Here is a 21081-nt window from a genome sequence, read left to right as displayed (position 1 = left end):
AGGAGCACCTTAAGTCAGGGTTGAAGAAGAACTGCCTTTGGTCCTCCAATTAAAAGAGCTTTTTAGCACCCATTAAATATTTGCTTATGAATGATTTCAAGGGATAAAGGAGGGATTTTAAGTTGCATATCTATTACACAGGGGAACATACTTTAAGAATCTACAATACAGCAGGATTTAAAACTAAAATTAATGAGACATTTAATATTAGTGTGCTCGATAACACAGCTTTCAATCCATGGAAGAGGAATAAACCTGTGTAATTCTTACAACAATCCAAGAGACTGGTCAGTTTTAACTTTACAAAAAAGGATGGGGTGAGCATGTGTGCTAAGTTGCTTCAGTCGTGTTTGACTCTTTGTGACCCCATGGACTGTAGACTGCCAGGCTCATCTGTCCATGGGATTCTCCAGGCAGGAATACTGGAGTGGGTTGCCATGCCCTCCTCTGGGGGATCTTTCCCACCCAGGGATCAAACCCATGTCTCTTGCATCTCCTGCATTGGCAGGAGGATTCTTTACCAGGTGTACAGACTGATAAATGCTCCTGTACCCTATATGCTTGGATACTAGCTACGACTACCTCTGCTCCTCCTCACCTGTGCTCTCCACAGTGGCTGCGGGCATCACGCAGGCATTTGTGTTAACATGTCCATCATTTTCATCTTTGTTGTTGACTGAATGCGACAAAATTTGAAGACAATTCATTGTTAAAGAATTACAGACTAATAGAATTTGTAGGGATTACTGACATCTTCTAACGTGATTTTTTGAAAAAAAATTAATAATTTGTAGCACTGAAATCCCTTTCCCCAGTAGAAAATGTATTCAGGATGCCAATATATAGCCTCAGTACTGGAGTGGGTTGCCTTTTCCTTCTCCAGGGGATCTTCCCGACCCAGGGATCGAAGCCGGGTCTCCCGCATTGAAGGCAGATGCTTTAACCTCTGAGCCACCAGGGAAGATTTAAAACCAGTAAACATTTATTTTTATAACTTTAACTAAGTAATACCTAGTTATACAGTTAATCAGTGACAACAAAGTGGTTATTTTAGTGAAAGCAAATTTAGAATTTGTGAAACAAACTGCAAGTCTTATATCAGTTTCAATATCTTAGTTATTTTCAGTTTTGTTTTGGTTCCAAAGGATAGAGAAAATCTACATTTCCTAAGAAATGCAATTGCATAAATAGCATGACTTGCCATTTCAGCGGAAAATTGATATTGAATGACATTCTGCACATGAATGAAGTAACCTGGAGTACAAATTGAGAGGCTGCCATTTTCTTTTAATAAAATTTATTTTATTGACATATAGGTGATTTTAACTTCCCTGGTGGCTCAGATGGTAAAGAATCTATCTGTAATTCAGGAGACCCAGGTTTGATCCTTTGGGTCGGAAAGATCCTCTGGAAAAGAGAATGGCTACCCACTCCAGTATTCTGCCTGGAGAATTCCATGGACAGAGGAGCCTGGCGGGGTACAGTCCATGGGGTCGCAAAAAGTCGGACATGACTGAGCAACTAACATTTTCACTTTCATAGCTACAAGGTTGCGTTAATTTCTGATGTAAAGTGATTCAGTTTTACATTTATGCACGTTCTTTTTCACATTCTGTCCCACTATGGCTTATCACTGGATATTGGTTATAGTTCCTGTGCTACGCAGCAGGGCCCTGCGGTTTATGCATTCTATAAATAATGGTTTGCATCTGCTAACCCCAAACTCCCAATCTGTCCTTCCCTCATGCCCCCCTAAGAGGCTGCCATTTTCTCATGTGTTCAAAGTTGGTATATTATATGCAGTTTGAGGGTTTAAAAATCAGTTTATTTAATATTCATACTAAAGTATATTAAACATTGAGACTTAAGCATGTATGGATCCTCTAAAATTATCTCGAGGTGGGGTTTGAGGTCTTAGGAAACAGACCCAGGGTGGTTCAATAACTTAGCTAATCCCACATCTCCTCATTGCAGCATTGCTAGAATTTGAAACCTTGCTGTGGCATTCTCCAGGCAGCAACTGGATTTGTTGTATATGTTAACCCTAAACTAAATTAATTCATTCAACACATATTTATCTGTCTGCTCTATCTCAAGCACAATGCTAAATAACATTAGTGGTAATAATAATAATACAGTCATCCCTCAGTATCCACAAGGAACTGGTTCTAGGACCCCCATGGATACCAAAACCCACGGATGCTCCAGTCTCTATTGTAAAGTGGCACACTGCAACCAGCCTGCCATATCTGTGGGTTTCAACCTCAGATTCAACTAACACTGTGAATATAGAGAGCTAACTTTAATACAACAATGGACATAACACTTTCAAGCTCTTCCACAATAAAACTTACTACAGTCTCATGGGGAACACGAATGGAAATCAAATAATGATACAGATACACGCAAAATTATTAACATGAGAGGTTTGAGTAGCTTATCTAATTAGGAACATCAGGGAAGACAGCCAAGAAATCCAAGTGTGAGCTGAGCTCTAAAGGCCATGTGGGAGCTATCCAGTTAGGGGAAAAGAACAAGTATAATATGATGTGACTGAGGAGGCATTGGTTTCCTGGCAGAAATAGTGACTGCCAAAGCCTGTTACCTGGATGGGGTAGGGCATATGGTTTACTATAGGAATCATTGATGCTATGGAGAAAAAAATGAAAAATATATGCAAGAGATGTCATAACAGTAACAACTGTGTGCTATGTACTAATCTCAAATGCTTTATAAATACCCACATTTACCTCTCACACTAACTTTACGAGAGAAGTGATATTATCCATATTTACACATGTAGTCACTCAGTCGTGTCCGACTCTTTGCGATTCCATGGACTGTAGCCTACCAGGCTTCTCTGTCCATGGTATTTTCCAGGCAATAGTACTGGAGTGGATTGCCATTTCCTTCTCCATTCCAGGTGGCTTAGTGGTAAAGAATTCGCCTCCAATAAAGGAGACACAAGAGATGTGGGTTTGATCTCTGGGTTGGGAAGGTCCCCTGGAGTAGGAAATGGCAACCCACTCCAGTATTCTTGTCTGGAAAATTCCATAGAATTTTAGAGGAGTATGGTAGGCACCAGTCCTTAGGGTCACAGAGAGTCAAATACGACTGAACACACACACACACAGCACAGTAACATACATGGAATAAACGGAGAGTAAGCAACATGCCCAGGATAAGAGAACCATGAAGTGTCAAAGCTAGGACAAACTGAGATGAGTGACAGTTTGCTTGCTCTTCTTTGTTGCTGTTGTTCAGTTGCTAAGTTGTGTCTGACTCATTGCAACCTCATGGACTGCAGCACTCCAGGCTTCCCTGTTCTTCACTGTCTCCCAGTGTGCTCAAACTCACGTCCATTGAGTTGGTGATGCCATCCAACCACCTCATCCTAGGCTCACCTGCTCTCTCTATACTAGGAAGTGGTGTCCCCTAGAGAAGCAAATACGACAAGGGTGGCATGCATCCTTCTCATACCCATGCCAGCACTGATATATGACTCCCAAGAGAACTACAAATTTATAAAATAGGTTCTAATCCTAGGAATATTTCATTTATTTGGCTAAACTCTATCATCAATAAGACAGCTTTTCCAACAACATGGATGAACCTAGGGATTATCATACTAAGGGAAGTAAGTCAGAAAAAGAAAGACAAACACCATGTGATATAACTTACATGTGGAATCCAAAATATGACACAAATGAATCATCTATGAAACAGACCCACAGACAGAGAGCAGACTTGTGGTTGCCAAAGCAGGGAGGCTCTGGCGGGGAGGGCTGGGAGGTCGGCATTAGTGGAGGCAAACTATTATATTTAGGATGGATAAACAATAAGATCCTACTGTATGGCACAGGGGGCTATATTTAGTATTTTGTGATAAATCATAATGTAAAGGAATATGTAAAAAATATATATATAAAGCTCTGACAAGCCTAGACAGCATATTAAAAAGCAGAGACATCATTTTGCCAACAAAGGTCTGTATAGTCAAAATTGTGGTTTTTCCAGTAGTCATGTACAGATAGGAGAGTTGGACCATAAGAAGTCTGGAGCCCCTCAGAATTGATGCTTTCAAACTGTGGTGCTGGAGAAAACTCTTGAGAGTCCCTTGGACAGCAAGGAGATCAAACCAGTCAATGCTTAAGGAAATCAACTCTGAATATTCATTGAAGGACTGATGTTGAAGCTGAAGCGCCAATACTTTGGCCACCTGATATGAAAAGCTGATTCACTGGAAAAGACTCTGATGCTGGGAAAGATTGAAGGCAGGAGAAGAAGTGGGTGACAGACGATAAGACGGTTGAATGGCATCACTGACTCAATGGACATGAGTTTGAGCAAGCTCCAGGAGATGGTGAAGGACAGGGAAGCCTGGCGCTGCAGTCCATGAGGTTGCAAAGAGTCAGACACAACTTAGCAAACTGAACAACAACAGTCACTTTATTGGGGAACAAATGCACTGGCGACCAAGATAAGTGAGCTTCCTTCTTAAATTCTCCCGTAACACTCTCTGTATACTCCCTCAAAGTTAATCAGAACTCTACATATCTGTTCAACTGTTTGTTAACTACCTTTCACTCACACTGGAATTTATGATTCCAGAAGATAGCACCCTTGTCTGTCTTATTCACTACCATCACCCCAGAGGAGAGCACATTCATTCATTCTTAGTGAATGAATAAATGAATTATTGTAATTTCAGTCTTTAGCTTCTAGAATCTAGCCTCACTTTCTCTTTTGGATTCTGCTCTACAGTAAGTCATTTTGACAGCTCCCCATTGTTCAGGGTAAGACTAGTAACTTTGAGGTGGTGGAGACTGGGCTGATTCAAGCTATTTACACATACTGACAATGAACTAACCCACTTGTGCCACATGCAGCATGGGGTTCATAGCACAGGCTACCATCCCAGTATAGAAGTTCAATGCACATTATAACATCCTCTTTTCATTCCTATTGAATGTCCCACTCAGGCATTCATTGTCTCTTACCAGGACCTATATATATTGAGGAAATGTTATGTACCAGGCACTAGATAGTATATAAATTTAATTATTTATTTATTTTTTTACTTTATTTTAATTTACAATACTGTATTGGTTTTGCCATACATTGACATGAATCCACCACGGGTGTACATGCGTTCCCAAACATGAACCCCCTTCCCACCTCCCTCCCCATAACATCTCTCTGGGTCATCACCGTGCACCAGCCCCAAGCATGCTGTATCCTGCGTCGGACATAGACTGGCGATTCGATTCTTACATGATAGTATACATGTTACAATGCCATTCTCCCAAATCATCCCACCCTCTCCCTCTCCCTCTGAGTCCAAAAGTCCGTTATACACATCTGTGTCTTTTTTGCTGTCTTGCATAGATAGTGAAAGGTCAGGGCGAGGTCAGGATGAAAGGTCAGGGCGAGATCAGGATGAAAGGTCAGGGCGAGGTCAGGACGAAAGGTCAGGGAAAGGTCAGGCATGCTGAGGCATGCCCGGGCATGTCGGGACATGCCCCTGCAGAGAGCGCTGCAGACACACCCCAGAGACGGGCCAGCAACCAAGCCGACCAATCAGGAGCCGACATGAAGCCCTCGCCGTCCAATCAGGAACCGACACGGAGCCCTTGAACACCAATCACCGCTGAGCCCTCGTTTTCTTCCTTATATGGGAGCCCCGGCCTGGGCTATAAAACCCCTTCCCCACCCCTCACACCTGGCAGACTCCACAGACTCCCTTTACCCGGCAGACTCCCTTTGCTTCGCAGACCCCCCACCCCCACCCACCCCCACCCACCCCCACCCCCGCTTACCCGCCCCAGGGAGTTCTGCCCGAGAGCGACCGCCCAATAAACCTGTTCAACGGTCCATAGGGGTGGTTCCTTCTTCCCGTGGCGTTTCTTACAGATAGTATATAAATTTAATCTCAAAACAAGTTTGCAGTGTTTATATTTACATCTAACAGATAAGAAAGAATGAGATTCAGAAAAGTTAAAAAGTTTGTTCACGGAGAGTAAGGAGAGGAGGGAGGTGTGAACTCAGCTCTGCCTGAATCTGAAGGCCATGCTCCTGCAATGCCCATCCCCATCTGTCATTCTAATAACAGGGCTGTGGAGAGGTGGATACACCCTGACTGGCTGGATTTGAATTCTAACTCTGGCATTTACTGTCTGTGAAGCTTGGGCAAGTTATGTACAATTTTTATGCTTTCAATTAATTCCTCATTTGTAAAATGGATATATTAGCTTGTTCCTCTAATGAGAATTGTTTCAAGGACTAAGTGAGTTAGTATATGTTGTATTAAGTACTAAGAACAATGCTTGGCAGATAATAAGCAATCAATGATAGTAATCTTTATTCTTGACTATGGCTGCTGTTGTTATTACTGTTACCAACATTATGTTCTATGCTACCAATCACTCCACTGAACTGTCCCCCTCTGGGAGGGAAGAACCAAAAGTGCCTGGAGCAGTATGTTCTCTAATTCTTCCAAATAACCCAAGAAGAAAAGATTTTTTCCTTGGTCCAATTTCAGCAAACATTCAATGAGTCCATTAACTATGGGCAAAGAACTCTACCAGAAGCTACTGGGAGAAGGCCACTTCCTTACTCTTTAAGGAGAGATGGAGACTGGCTGAAAGCTTCACCCACAGGAATTCAGTTAAGTAAGACAAAAATAGAAACTCAGTCAAGCAGGGCTTATATTGCATCCTTCTAGTAGGCAAATCCCATCATGTTACTTTGCTATTTAACTTCTGGTTAAACACACTGGCTCTAGCAGTGGTGTGAAGGGGCCAAGACTGACAGCTTCCCTCCCCTTGTATGAAACAACCCCCCTATATCTCTTCCATATAATGGGTTTTTGCCTAAGCCTACTTGATCTAAGGGTTTTATTGGAAAAATTGAAAAGTGAAAAGCTTGTAATGTCTTTGCCATAGCACCCAATGCCTTCATGACCTGGCCCTAACCTGTACAGATCCACCTTGTATCACTCTCTCCTTAGAACTATTTTTATTCTAAAACTAATCTATGTAATGCTTCCCTGGTGGTTCAGATGGTAAAGAATCCACCTGCAATGCAGGAGGCCAAGGTTCTATCTCTGGGTCAAGAAGATGCCCTGGAGAAGGAAATGGCAACCAACTCTAGTATTCTTGCCTGGAGAATCCCATGGAAAGAGGATCCTGGTGGGCTATAGTCCATGGAGTCGAAAAGAGTCAGACATGACTGAGTGACTAACACACACACACACACACACACACACACACACACACACACACACACGTGTGTTAACACATAACAGTTTCCAGAACATGCTGCATACTCTCTCAGCTGCCATGCCTTGCACAGGCTGGTTTTCTTGTGGACAGAAACATTTTTGTCTGATTGTCCTCCTGGACTTAATTATTACCCCTCACTATCACATTAAATTTTATACATAACTGTATAATTTCATGACTTTATTATAAAATGGATTAGCTTTACTTACAAATATTTAGGGCAATGTTGTATTAGTGTAAGCTCCCTTCAGCCAAAGAACCACTTTTTCATCTTTGAATTTCTAGTGTTTGTTATAAAATAGGTATTTAGTAAATGTTTATTGAATAAATTGATTTTAAAAATCACACTAAATGAAATATTAAATATCCTTCTATATTAACTGAAGACCTAAGGTAATGTGATAAACAGGGTGGACTTAAAGGAGTTAAAATACTTGGGTTGAAATATTCACTCCATCATTTACATATTACATTGAACAAGATACTTAATATGCCTAGTTTTCTCATCTCTACAATGAAGCTAATAATGAAGTCTGGTGGTTATTGAGGGCATTCAGTGAATCAATATACAGAAAATATTTTAAAGAGTTCTGACTCCATCAATAATAATGACTCCATCAGTGTTAGCTACCATTATTATTATTTCAGGCTGAAATATAAAAAAAAATGTAACTGAGAGGCACCTTATTTAAGGACTAAATCAGTTTAAAATAATGTTGATTATAATGATATAACCTCATAATAATATAATTATCTTGTTTTTCCCTGCTCAACATCCTTCCTATCCTTTGATCTTAGCAGTTATCAGGTTTTTCTTTGAGGAAGCCTCCTTTCCACTGTTAGTCGTTACGTACAGCTCTGCGACTCCATGGACTGCAGCCCACCAGGCTCCTCTGTCCATGGGATTCTCCAGGCAAGAGTACTGGAGTGGGTTGCCGTTTCCTTCTCCAGGGGATCTTTTTGACCCAGGAACAGAACCTGGGTCTCCGGCACTGCAGGCACATCTTTTACCATCAGAGCCGCCGGGGACCAGATGTGGCTCAAGAGAAACAGAACTGGCAGTGGGATGGCGAGGTGACACAAGCAGGGCCACTGATGCTGAGACTGGCACTCTTGCTGAGACTAAGGGCAATGAAGTAATTAGAACATGAGCCTGCAGCTGCTGGTGGAAAGAAAGCAGAGTCCAGAGATGGAGAGATACACAATTCCCAACTAATCATGTGATTTCCTAGACCCTGCTGAGCTTTTCTTTTTTTTTTTTTTAATATACACAAAACAATAAATTCTGTTTTCAGCTTCATCCATTCTGAGTGGGGCTTTGGTACTAAAACCCAACATGTCCTGAGTAATGATCATAACCAGTCATTGTTAAGATGAAAGCCTACAATACTAAGTTATTATGTTATCAAGTCCTACATGGGCTTCAAGGTATCATTGTAAAGGGACTGGGTAAACTAGAAATTTTGTGTATAACCAGAAATTTTGATCCAAATGAAGATGGAGATTATTTGCAGGGTTATCAAAGAATCATAGTCTCCTCATACTTGGCCAGAAACAGTAAGTACAAGACCCTAGAAAAGTGCTCTTCTGGTGTGCATGAAGGTCCTGAAGAGTTTGTAGAAAAGGCAGAGTCTGCCACACTCCAGACCATCAGGGATCAGCAGACATCACCACGGAAAATTTCCAACGCTTACGTCTTTACTCCTCCGATTATTTGACATTTCTGTCTCACAAGGAATTCTCTGATTTTACCAGTTTAGTCATGAATTGTAAAAGATGATCTTTTCAGATAACATCCAGAATTTTAAAGGAAGTGTGCTGTTCTATAAGCGGTTCCTTGTTTGGCCTAATATTGCTAAACACAGAAGTAAAGGAACCTCAGTAACAATTAATGTACATCAAAGATGTCATCTGGTTATTTTAGTTATGTTTGCACAAGTAATGAAGAGTGGTTTACCCACTGAAATTGCAGAGGTTATATGACAAATGGAATTTACACAAACTAAATTTGTGAATTGACTAAAACAGAATCATCTAACCAGACTGAACTAATTCTGTGCTTCTCAGGATTGTAACATCCAACATGATAAATATAATTAACATGGCTGTCTATTATATGACTGTTGTAAACCCTGAGTTCTCATCACAAGAAAACATTTTTTTCCGTTTCTCTAAGTTTGTATCTATACGAGATGATGAATATTTATTAAACTTATTGTAGAATCTTTTTTTGATATTTGTAAGCCTAATCGTTAGGCTGTACACCTTAAACAGTACTGTATGTCAATTATATCTCAACAAACTTAGAAGAAAAAAAAGCAATAAATAAAAAAATTCTGTGCTTTTCAAAAAAAAAAAGAGAGAGAGAGAAAAGGCAAGTTCTGAGGCTCCACCTAGAAATTCTGCAGCAAGCCCAGTATTTTTACATTTCTGATGAGAACCCCAAGTGTGCTGAAAGTCCATAGATATTAGCCGTCCACTATGAGGAATACTGCCATAGAGGATACAGTTTTGTTTAGCTAATTAAAGTACACAAATCCAGCTGGGAATGAATCCCCAGAAAACACTGAAATGCAAAAATTCTCATAATTATTTCAGAAACCAAAAGAACTTCAAAGACTGAGTTTAAGCCCTAATTCTGAAGCAAATATGGGGGAATTTGGAAGTGTCTCAGCTTTAAAACTAAAGAACATAAATATTACACTCAGTTTTTTTCTGTTACTTTTTTCTTTAAAAAAGGACATGGCATAGAATAAAAATAATTTAAAAATTGATTTCAAGTTTATAGTTTTATCAGTTCCATTACAATAATCTATAGTAACTTTTTAGTAGATCTTTGCTAACAATTAACAAAGGCGACCTTTGAGAATTCATCTCGGGGCAGCTATAATGAGCACAATTATAATAATTGGTAAGGAGCTTTTACAACATTCCATAATACACAAAAGACAACATGGCAAAATGAAATAGATTGTTTTCTGAGGATACCACATGAATTTCACAAAGGAAATCTTATGTTGACTATGATGTGTACAGGGGTGATACAACAGTCATTTGATGCTGGATCATACACCATGGGAAATAAGAAAACCATTTCCCGATGTGTATCCATGTTTGCCTTTGTTAAGGGTCAGTGGTTATATAATGGTCAATGATGTAGCTAAAACAGGGAACTATCCAGCCCTTTCAATAGAGGTTTCCCCAAGAGAATCAAGCCCACATACTATAAAGCATCCATTGTACACGATGGATTGACTCTCCTGTGCATTGAAATGGTGCCAGCTCTTCACCATCCTGGGGAGAATTGAGGAAATTGTCTCTAAATCATCTTCTGTAGGGTTCAGTTGCCTTGTGAAACCCAGTTTAGAGAGGCTAACTAACATAGCTTAAACTGAAAATATATACTCTGGGATAAACTGCTGTGTACCTTTTTTCCTTCCAAGCAAGGTGGTCTAAGAATAGTAAATAATTCTTTGAGCAATTTAAAATCTCCGAAACAGAACCAGAAAAGTGATATTCAGTGCTCTCAAGTCATACTTTGTGCATCAATATACAGCTCTGTGCACAACTGTGCACCGAGATTAAAGATGTCAGTGGAACTCAACTGCAGTTCTCTGCAGACCCACACAACAGAACTTTACAGCGTGAATGTCTTGGACTCCATCCACATCTATTAGTTGTTCAATGCCAAGTGTGCCGCACTATGTGGAGATCCTGTTCAATCCAAGGGAAATACAGTAGTACAACTTCAGCAGAATTGCAAAATAAATTCTTGCTTGATTTTTGCTGGGAGCTTTGTGAAAGATTTACACATTTCTAATGGGTTTCTGTGTAGAGACTGATAATATCTGCTCTTGATTTTTGTGTCAGACCCTGCTAATGAAAAACACATTCTCCCTTCACTCCTGACTAATAATAGAACCCAAATAAACTGGGCACATTGGCAGGATGAGACTACATTTCCCAGCTTCCCTTACAGCGAGGTAGCCAAAGAAAGCAGAAGTAAATAAAAATGTTGTTATGTAAGTAGAAAGAATTTCACTGAAGGGGCTATATTCTGTATCCTCTTCTCCCACCAACTCTCTCCCCACCCTACCCACCTGTTTTTTGCCTACCAAAGAATGTGATCAATGGAAATCCAACAACCACTTTGTGTCATGGGACTTACCTTAAGTGTGGAAGCTATGTGTCAGAATGGTGGAACAGAAAGATAAAAACACCTCCTACTCTGTCACATTGCTGCTACACATTTCTGGGCTGTCGACTCTAAACTCATTTTACATGTGAGGGTATAACACTTTCATCATGCCTAAGTCTCTGTTAATTTTAATTTTTTTTTTTGCAAGTGGCAGAAACTAAACCTTATTAATATAATCTATATGCATTTTTCTTATTCAGTAAAGGCCAGGTGAATTAATAAACTATTGGGATGAATATTTGAGAAGGTTTGCAAGCCCTAAAATTTGAGTAATGCATATAAGCATATAAAAGACAGGAGTACTTTAAGTGGTTCTACACATATGGAAACAAAATTTTTCACCTGTTAAAATGCACATAATTTTAAAACTGCATATAACATAAAGAGGCATACAGATTAAAGAATAACTAAGGAAAGAAAGTCAGTACAATGTATACTATAAATGAAAATTACTAAAATTAGTATCGTTGTTAATAGCATAGCATATAATGCATACTTATCAAAGGTGACTAACAGGACCAAAGAAGATAAGGCTTGAAGTCCGACTTATGGACAAACTGTGTGTATTTCCTCTTTGTACACTAGTTCTTGGTATCTTTGTGTGACCTATTCATTCCACATCTCTTTACACTAAGTAATCCACTTCTGGGACAAATGGAAGACTGTGGTCTTTTAGCTTTTATGTACTGCTGACAGACATCTTTAGAAAAATTCCCAGGACAATAGAAAATCATTGACATGCTTTTGATGTCCAGTGAGACTTTCAAGTCTGATATTTGCTCTGTACTCTAGAAAAGGCATTAAAATATTTTAAATAGGTCTAGCAAAAGGGATTGAAAGCATAAGGTTGTATTTAAAATAAAGTCTATTTCTTAGATTGCTTTTGATTATCTAGGCAGAAATTTTATTTCAGTGTTGCTCAATAATAATAAGTATTTGTGCATATGGTGAATATTTGCTCCATAATATTTTTGGGAAGAAAATATTCATGTTATACATCCTACTAGGATTTTAGAGCCATCCAAACTCTTGCCTATTCCACTGTTAGGTGGACTTTGGGGAAAACTGTTAAGACCCACCTCTTATGTAATCTCAGTATTATTCTCTTAATACTTTCAAATCCTTGTTTTGTCTTCATATGCAAATGTCCTCGGTCGTGTTTATGTAAATCATTGGCACACACCGTTCTTCACTCTGACTTACTTAGGGCAGTGCGTAGGTATCTAATTAGAATGATTTACCCATGGTCATCTCAGTTAATTGCTGAATACTCTTAATGTTAAGCAAACGTGGAAAAGATTTTAGATGTCTAAAAAAGATTCTATTTCCAAAAAATGATTTTTCTCTATCACTAACTTCTTATGACAAATATATAAAACAACTTTGAGATGGCAAGATAAAGATACATTACCCCTGTGACATCCATAACCTTGATGGCTGCCAGCTGGCCCGTTTTGACATGACGACCCTGTAAAAAAAATTTTTAAACAATTCAGTTCTGATAAGCAATATTAGCATTAGGCTTCAACTGTAATGAACAATTATATGGATCAGTGTTACAGAGTGCCAATGGGGAAGACAGATAGATAGACAAACAGACATACAGAGAAATCTTAAATGCTTTGTAGATCAACCTCTATTTAATGTTTATTTTGTAACACGTGTCCATCGCTTTGTCTTTTGAGTTTGTTTTAGCAGCTTTTGTCAAGTTTAATAAAAGAGAAAATGTCAAAGAATGAGGTTCTACCTCCTCTCCAAGGTGTTAGGGGCTTGAGTTGGAGGAGGGGTGTACATGGAATATCTGGGTGGAGCAGACGCAAGCAGCTAGTTTCCCTGATTATTAAAATCTCTTGATTATTAAAATCTCTTGTATTGTGACAGTCTCAAATGGATCTGACTCTGCTGGAGTTCACTTGAGACTGCTAATTTATCTTCATCTTAAAAGGGGACCTAAAGGAAAATAGAGAGCAATCAATCTGAATTTGTGATCAAAGAGACACAATTGAGCCCAAGGAACTGCTTCCCAGAGTGGGTATCTCTGGGCTTTTTAACTACAGGAAGCATCAAGCACTTGGAGAGAACAGGGTGTGGAGAGCAGGATATCCTCAAAGAGAAGCTTTATCTGTATAAGAAGCATAAAGTCTATATCTGACTCTCAGACAGGAGCAAAGATGGTCAGTCTCATTATTTCTATGCATTCTTTATGTGGCTTTTAAAATACATTTTACCTGCCACAGCTATCAGGCAGTATAATATACCTTCCAAGGCAAATCCCTTTCACCTGAGGCAAATCCCTTTCACCTTCTAGGTCTCAATTTCCTCATCTGAAAAATGGAAATAATGACAGTACCTAACTCATAGCATTGCAAGGAGGATTAAATGAGACAGTAATTGCTAAGTGCTTGACGGTGCCTGGCACAGAATAGCTGTGAGAAGATGCTGGCTGTAGTTGTTTATGGCCCTGTCTTTAAGTGCTGTCTTCTCTTTTAAGTTACACGTTTCACGGAGGAAAGTGCATGCCTCATCATTGTAGCCCTAGTGCCTGGAGTAGCGGGTGCCCAGCCCATAGACGGGGTGGCATGTTTCTGGATGAGCAGCAGCAGTTAGCGAGGGCACATCCGCCTGAAGCTGGAGCAGACAGGCTTCGTGCTGCCTGTCACTTTTCTTCTCATACATCCCAGCGCTGTGTATGTGTCTACCCGATTCTAACAGTGCTTCCTTCACCTTTCAACCACCATTCTGCTTCCTATCTTTCCTCCTCATTCAGGAAAAAGCACAAGTAAGAAGACTTTAAATCAGTAATCTAATATGGTCGCAGACATACTTCAATTTTCAATAAGCTGAGGGAGGGGGTTGGAGTTACCACTCTAAGAGTCCTGGGCCAGAATTCCAGGGGCCTGGTTCTGCCCATGACCAGCTGGTTCATCAGAAGCATATTATAATTATCCATCTGGGCCCTGGTTTCTCCATCTGCAAATTGCACTCTATGGTTGGAGATGGTGGGGGGAAAGGTATCATTCTTAACACCCCAAGGAAATTCAGGAAAATTAGTTGGAAATTTAGTTTTCACAGTGACTGAGTGGAGGAGAATAGTACTGTGCTATTTAGAGCCCAGGGGCCAGCAATACTGACTTCCTGCAGAGCTGGAGGGCAATCTCATACAGAGGAGTAGCAACAGTGCCCTCTGTTGATAAACACTGAATGACCTCCAGGGTTTTCCTGGTCCCAGTAAGTATATGATGCTGCAACGGTGACCTTAACAAAGATCAGCTGCTTCTCTTCGGGAATAGAAAGTCTTTAAAGTAAGGGTCATTAAACAATGACTATTTCTCTAATATAGCACTAAAGAAGGGTAGGAGCACTGCAGACAGAGGGTCTGGCTGATCACACAGCTGAAATTTCACCCTGAAATTCTTTTAATGGTGCCATGCAGCCAGGGAAAGGGAATGTTTGGGTATGTCTTGTGGGGACCTCTAAGAAGTGACCCCTGCCTGGCTCACCACTGGTGGGCTCCCACCTGCTCTTACTTTGTGGTCCTTAACAAAAACTCGCAGCAGTGGCCACAAGACTAGAAAAGGTCAGTTTCATTCCAATCCCAAAGAAAGGCAATGCCAAAGAATGCTCAAACTACCACACAATTGCACTCTCACACGCTAGCAAAGTAATGCTCAAAATTCTCCAAGCCAGGCTTCAACAGTACATGAACCGTGAACTTCACATGTTCAAGCTGGATTTAAAAAAGGCAGAGGAACCAGAGATCAAATTGCCAACATCCACTGGATCATCAAGAAAGCAAAAGAGTTCCAGAAAAACATCTATTTCTGCTTTATTGACTATGCCAAAGACTGTGTGGATCACAACAAACTGTGGAAAATTCTTTAAGAGATGGGATTACCAGACCACCTGACTTGCCTCCTGAGAAATCTACATGCAGCACTGGAAGCAACAGTTAGAACTGGACATGGAACAACAGACTGGTTTCATATAGGAAAAGGAGTATTTCAAGGCTATATATTGTCACCCTGCTTATTTAACTTATATGCAGAGTACATTATGAGAAATGCTGGGCTGGATGAAGTTCAAGCTGGAATCAAGATAACTGGGAGAAATATCAATAATCTCAGATATGCAGATGACACCACCCTTATGGCAGAAAGCAAAGAAAAACTAAAGAGTCTCTTGATGAAAGTGAAAGAAGAGAGTGAAAAAGTTGGCTTAAAGCTCAACATTCAGAAAATTAAGATCATGACATCTGGTCCCATCACTTTATGGCAAATAGATGGGGAAACAGTGGAAACAGTGAGACTTTATTTTGGGGGGCTCCAAAATCACTGAAGATGGTGACTGCAGCCATGAAATTAAAAGACGCCTGCTCTTTGGAAGAAAAGCTATGACCAACCTAGACAGCATATTAAAAAGCAGAGATATTACTTTACCAGCAAAGGTCCGTCTAGTGAAAGCTATGGTTTTTCCAGCAGTCATGTATAGATGTGAGAGTTGGACTATAAAAAAAGCTGAGCGCTGAAGAATTGATGCTTTTTAACTGTGGTGTTGGAGAAGACTCTTGAGAGTCCCTTGGACTGCAGGGCGATCCAACTGGTCCATCCTAAAGGAAATCAGTCCTGAATATTCATTGGAAGGACTGATGCTGAAGCTGAAGCTCCAGTACTTTGGCCACCTGATGTGAAGAACCTACTCATTTGAAAAGACCCTGATGCTGGGAAAGATTGAAGGTGGGAGAAGAAGGGAACAACAGAGGATGAGATGGTTGGATGGCATCACTGACACGATGGACATGAGTTTGAGTAGGCTCTGGGAATTGGTGATGGACAGGGAAGCCTGGCGTGCTGCAGTCCACAGGGTCACAAAGACACTGAGCGAACTGACTGACTGATAATCTAACACTAGAAAAGAAAACTTACTTCTCCTCCATTTAAAATCTCTGTTTCAAGTTAAAATAACTCGATGAGTCTGAAAGACGACCAAATAATACACCTTGGGGATGGCAGTTTGGGTTTAAATGAGATCCTAGAGGTGGAAAAATTAGCAGTCTCAGTTCAGTGCCAGGAAGGGTCCATGCTCTGGAACAGGAAGGCGGCTGAGCTGTCAACCTTTGATAAGGGGGCCACCAAGAAGGCTGCCCAGCATGAGTTGCCTTTTACATCACTGGGGAATGCCAAACTAAATTAGGATCCAGATGAAGGCAGGCTCTGAGGGGATGGCTAGGAATCAGCTGACCTATAAGATCACTAGACACCTGAGGCACATCAGCGTTAAGACAGCATTCAAAGAGGCGACTTCATAAAGTCACAAATAAATTGAGTAGGAAAAGCCCTCAAGGGGCCTAATCTAATCCTTCTTTTAGAGATCAGGCCAAAATCTCACAACTAATGAAGACCTAAACCCAGCATGCTTCTTCATCTGTTCCACTTCTGCTTTCCAGCTCCTGAATGGGAAATTTTATCACTAAAATTTAAACATAATTTTTTAAACCAACCTTTTCATATTTTATTTAATTTGAATTAAACATGAGCCATTTGTCCCTGTTTCATGTAGGATTCAATTTTTTTTTTGAGAGCAGGGAAACAGAGAGGATGTTATTATTACAAAAATATGTGAAGTGAAAATTCAATACTACTAATTTTAACTTATTCCCAATTACAAGAGAAATTAAAAATATAGACTCTATTTAATTTGGATCTAAAGTACATATTCAGCCAAGGAGTAAAAATTAAATTTTGGGGGAAAAGAAACTTTAAAGGAGACAAAGAGTTAAAATTTTTTATCCATGAAAATTAGGGGGAAATATCCCATTAAATTGCAATTGCTGAGTCATTTCTTAATGAAAGATGAAGTAACAGTGTTTTTTCTACTGACATAACCAACAATAACAAAAATAACAGACTAAATCTGGAAAAACAAAATTGGTATTCCACTAGGACCCAAAGCCTCAATCATGTCCTGAAACATAAAAAGCCCTCCGAAAGACAGGAGGAAAAAAAGAGAACATCAAATCAAGTCAGGGAGAGCAGAGGCCATGGGGTCACTCAGCTGGCATGAACCTGCGTCCCCCCAGAACAGAGTTTCTCTGCCGAGTTTATGATTAACCTCTCTATCCAAAACTTTATTCCCTTTCTAGTTCCACACCTGTTCCCCTTAAAATTGACAAGTATCATAGAAAAGGGAGGACTGGAACTGAGCAGGACCCTGTGGGGCCCTCCTGGGTACAAAGCCCCTTCGTGTCTCCCTTATCTGGTTTGTGGAAAAAGACTTTAGTCTCCTTAGGCCTTCCCTGAGTTTCAAAGAGCAGAGTCAAGAAGTTAATGATTCAGACAAGAGTCACTTGGCATCCAGTTCCCTCCCAAAGGGGTACAGATAACAATCGGATGTGTATCTTTGAATTATTCTGCAGAAACTAAGATACCCACCCAGGTAGAGGATTGTGACTACATGCTGACCACAAGCATGCAGACCCCAGACTGGGAGGAACCAGAAGGCTGAGTTCCAGAAACACCACCCTGTTACCTCACCATAAACCCATCAGAAGAAGGTCCATGAGCTGATCAAGGATCCTTACGACCCTCTCCCCTAATACTGTCTTTAAGAACACTTGCTTGAATGCCATTAGGGAGTTTGGGTTTTTTGAGCATGAACCACCCATTCAACTTGCTTGGTCCCTGCAAGAAATAAAATTTCTCTGGAGAGAAATCTGCTCCAGACTCTCGGCATTTAGGCTTGTTTGGCCTCATTGTGCATCAGGCACGTGAACTTGGACTGGACAAATAGGTGGGAGCACTCCATGCAGGTGTTTAGACAGACTTACAAACCCATTCTGCTTCCCCTTCTTTTTATCCTTCTACCTCACACTTGAGGAGTACAGTACCTTCAAGGATTACAGTTCCTTCAGCTCTCTAGATCCACAGGTTCCACATTCACATATACATTCAACCCAACTCAAACAGAAAATACTTGGGAAAAAAATTCTGCAACGTTCCAAGAAGCAAAACTTGAGTTTATCTGCATGCCAGTTACTATTTACATTGTATTTATCACTATTTAGATAGCATTCACATTGTATTAGGCATTATAAGTAATCTAGTGATTATTTACACTATACCGGACAATGTGCACAGGTAATATGCAAATACTGTGCTATCTCATGTAAAGGACTGGGGCATCCACAGACTGTGGGACCCAAGCAGGATCCTGTAATCAATACGCAGCCCAATCCTCATCCCATCATAGATACGGAGGGACTACGTTGCCCCTTACCTACTCCCTAAAATAAATACAAGAGGAAAACAATGGTTGTGTCCAAAACAGCCATTCAAGCCTGGTCTCTTCTATTGTTGTTATTTTCTAAGGAACAGCGTGATGGCTTAAAACTGCTGGCTCCAGGCAAGCCTGGAAGAGACGTCTTTCATTTCTAGGTCACTGAAATACATTTGTTTCTAACACAACACAGGAGAAAATCAGGGCTGAGGAAAACGCAGAAATTCTGTCCACCATCTCCATCCCTCCTTGCCCAAGGACTCACACAGGTAGAGTGCTTTTAGTTCTTTGTGCTTAGCTTAGATTTGATCTTGCCTTTATTGAGGAAGACTTCTTCAATTTCCTAATTTCAAGCAAGTGCCCTTACCTTTGTGTTTTCACAGCATCCTACACTAACCTACCAATTGTAATCCAATACTGTAATTTTCAAAATGTGCACCATAAGAACCATGAAAATAAATCAAATGAAATAGGAAAAAAACAAAACAAAGCAAAATGCAGTGCAGAGCATGTAGTAATGGTAGCTGTTGTTTCACAGAATAAATGTTATGGCTACACTGATCACCTGTCTATCAATGATATTGTAAAATACAACCCAGATTCTCCTTTCAAGACTGAAGTAGCTGACAGCTCTCAACCAAGGCCCTCTTGGAAGTGCCAGAAGCCCAACGTCATGCTCCCTCCTGGAGACAGCCAACTCCAGTGGCTGGCTGATACAGAAGTATAAAGGTTCAGGCCTTTAGTTTTAAAGTTGGGCAGTTCTGTAGAGGCTGCTCAGCTCCTGACCTCTCCTTGAGATGGCTGAGGTTTGTCTTGAGACGTGCATGCGTGCTAGGTCGCTTCAGTCGTGTCCAACTCTTTGTAACCTTATGAACCTTAGCCCACCAGGCTCCTCTGTCCATGGGATTCTCCAGGCAAGAATACTGGAGTGGGCTGCCATGCCCTCCTCCAGGGCATGAGATTGCATTGCAGGTAAACTCCTTCCTCTGCACAATACTGTGCGCGCTGCTCAGTCACTCAGTCACTCAGTGTCCAACTCTTTGTGACTCCATGGACTATAGCCTTCCAGGCTCCTCTGTCCGTGGGATTTTCCCAGCAAGAATACTAGAGTGGGTAGCCATTTCTTCCTTCAAGGGATCTTTCCGGTCCAGGGATCGAACCTGTGTCTCCTAAATCTCTAACACTGCAGGCAGAGTCTTTCAACATTTTGCACAATGTCAGTTTATTTTTGCTCCTACAGGTGTAGATCCTAAGAACACTCTCCAGTATAATTCCTACATACATGTATCTCCATCTCAGAATCTGTTCCCTGGGAAACTCCATCTAAGACAATTGGTACCAGGAATGGCCTGAGGAGACACGCTCTCAGAGGAGCTGTCAGTAACACTCCCATCACTGGTGGCAGGTGGCTCACTGATAGTCCCTGGCACACGGCAGCAGCGTTGCTGTCAACACGTTCACTAGTGGGGAACTGGAGTAGGTTACAGGTGCCAGGGAACACACCAGTGAGCCCAATATTTCAGACTTCTGAGAGGTCCTTAGGAAACAGTAGTTTTAAAAAGTAGAATCAGATGGCTTTTGCAGAGAGTCACTGATGTACTAGAGAAAGACAGTGAAGACAGTGAAAACCACAGGTGACTGATCATCAACTGAAGGCAACGTGTGAAAATCATAAGGGAGGTCAGATCAAATTCCGAGGTCTGTGCAATACCTTTAACCAAGACGGGAACATCCCTTCTGAAGACGCAGAGGGCTCCAGGGATGAGGGGTTTCAAGCATCCAAGTACATCAACTTGAATGTCTCTATTCCAAGTTGCAGAGCTCATTTCTTCTTAATCAGGCTTGAACTCATGATTCAACTTTTGTTTTACTCTAATAATTCCTGAATCTGGTCCTCAGCTGTTGATCCTGACAGCACCTCCCAAAACACTTCCTACAAGCAAATATCTGTCCTCAGAATTTGTTTCCTAGGGAACTCAACCAAAGTATCTATCTATCTGTCTATCTGTCTATCTACCTACTTACCCATCTGTACTCTCAATATTAATGTAACATAATAATTTTTACTCAATCTGGGGTGAAAGATTTTAGACAAACTCTGACCTAAAGGGTGAATAGAATAAACTAAGGACTTTATTCACGCACTGGGAGTTATATTCCAGATAACAAGAACAGCATGTTCAAAGGTCCTGTGGTGTAGTGATTTGAGCATTCAAGTAACTGATGGCAGGCCGGTATGACTGGAGTAGACAGTATATGTCTAATGAGTACATACAGGGTCTCACAGGCCGTTTCAAGAAGTTCTACCTTCATCCTAAGACTGATGGG

The 21081-nt window shown here is 40.7% G+C and overlaps 1 protein-coding gene across 1 annotated transcript in view; it reads right to left on the bottom strand.

Moving 5' to 3' along the window:
• The window catches only part of TNIK (TRAF2 and NCK interacting kinase), a 396524-nt gene that overhangs the window by 153202 nt on the left and 222241 nt on the right, over positions 1-21081 (bottom strand). The window contains exon 3 of the mRNA XM_068983499.1: positions 12893-12949. Coding sequence (XP_068839600.1) covers positions 12893-12949 — 57 coding nt within the window. The remainder of the gene's footprint in view (positions 1-12892; positions 12950-21081) is intronic.

This window comes from Capricornis sumatraensis, chromosome 1 (assembly GCF_032405125.1).
Source record: "Capricornis sumatraensis isolate serow.1 chromosome 1, serow.2, whole genome shotgun sequence".
Lineage (NCBI taxonomy): Eukaryota > Metazoa > Chordata > Mammalia > Artiodactyla > Bovidae > Capricornis > Capricornis sumatraensis.
Note: the sequence above shows the minus strand (reverse complement) of the source record. Positions and strands in the feature narration are given on the sequence as shown.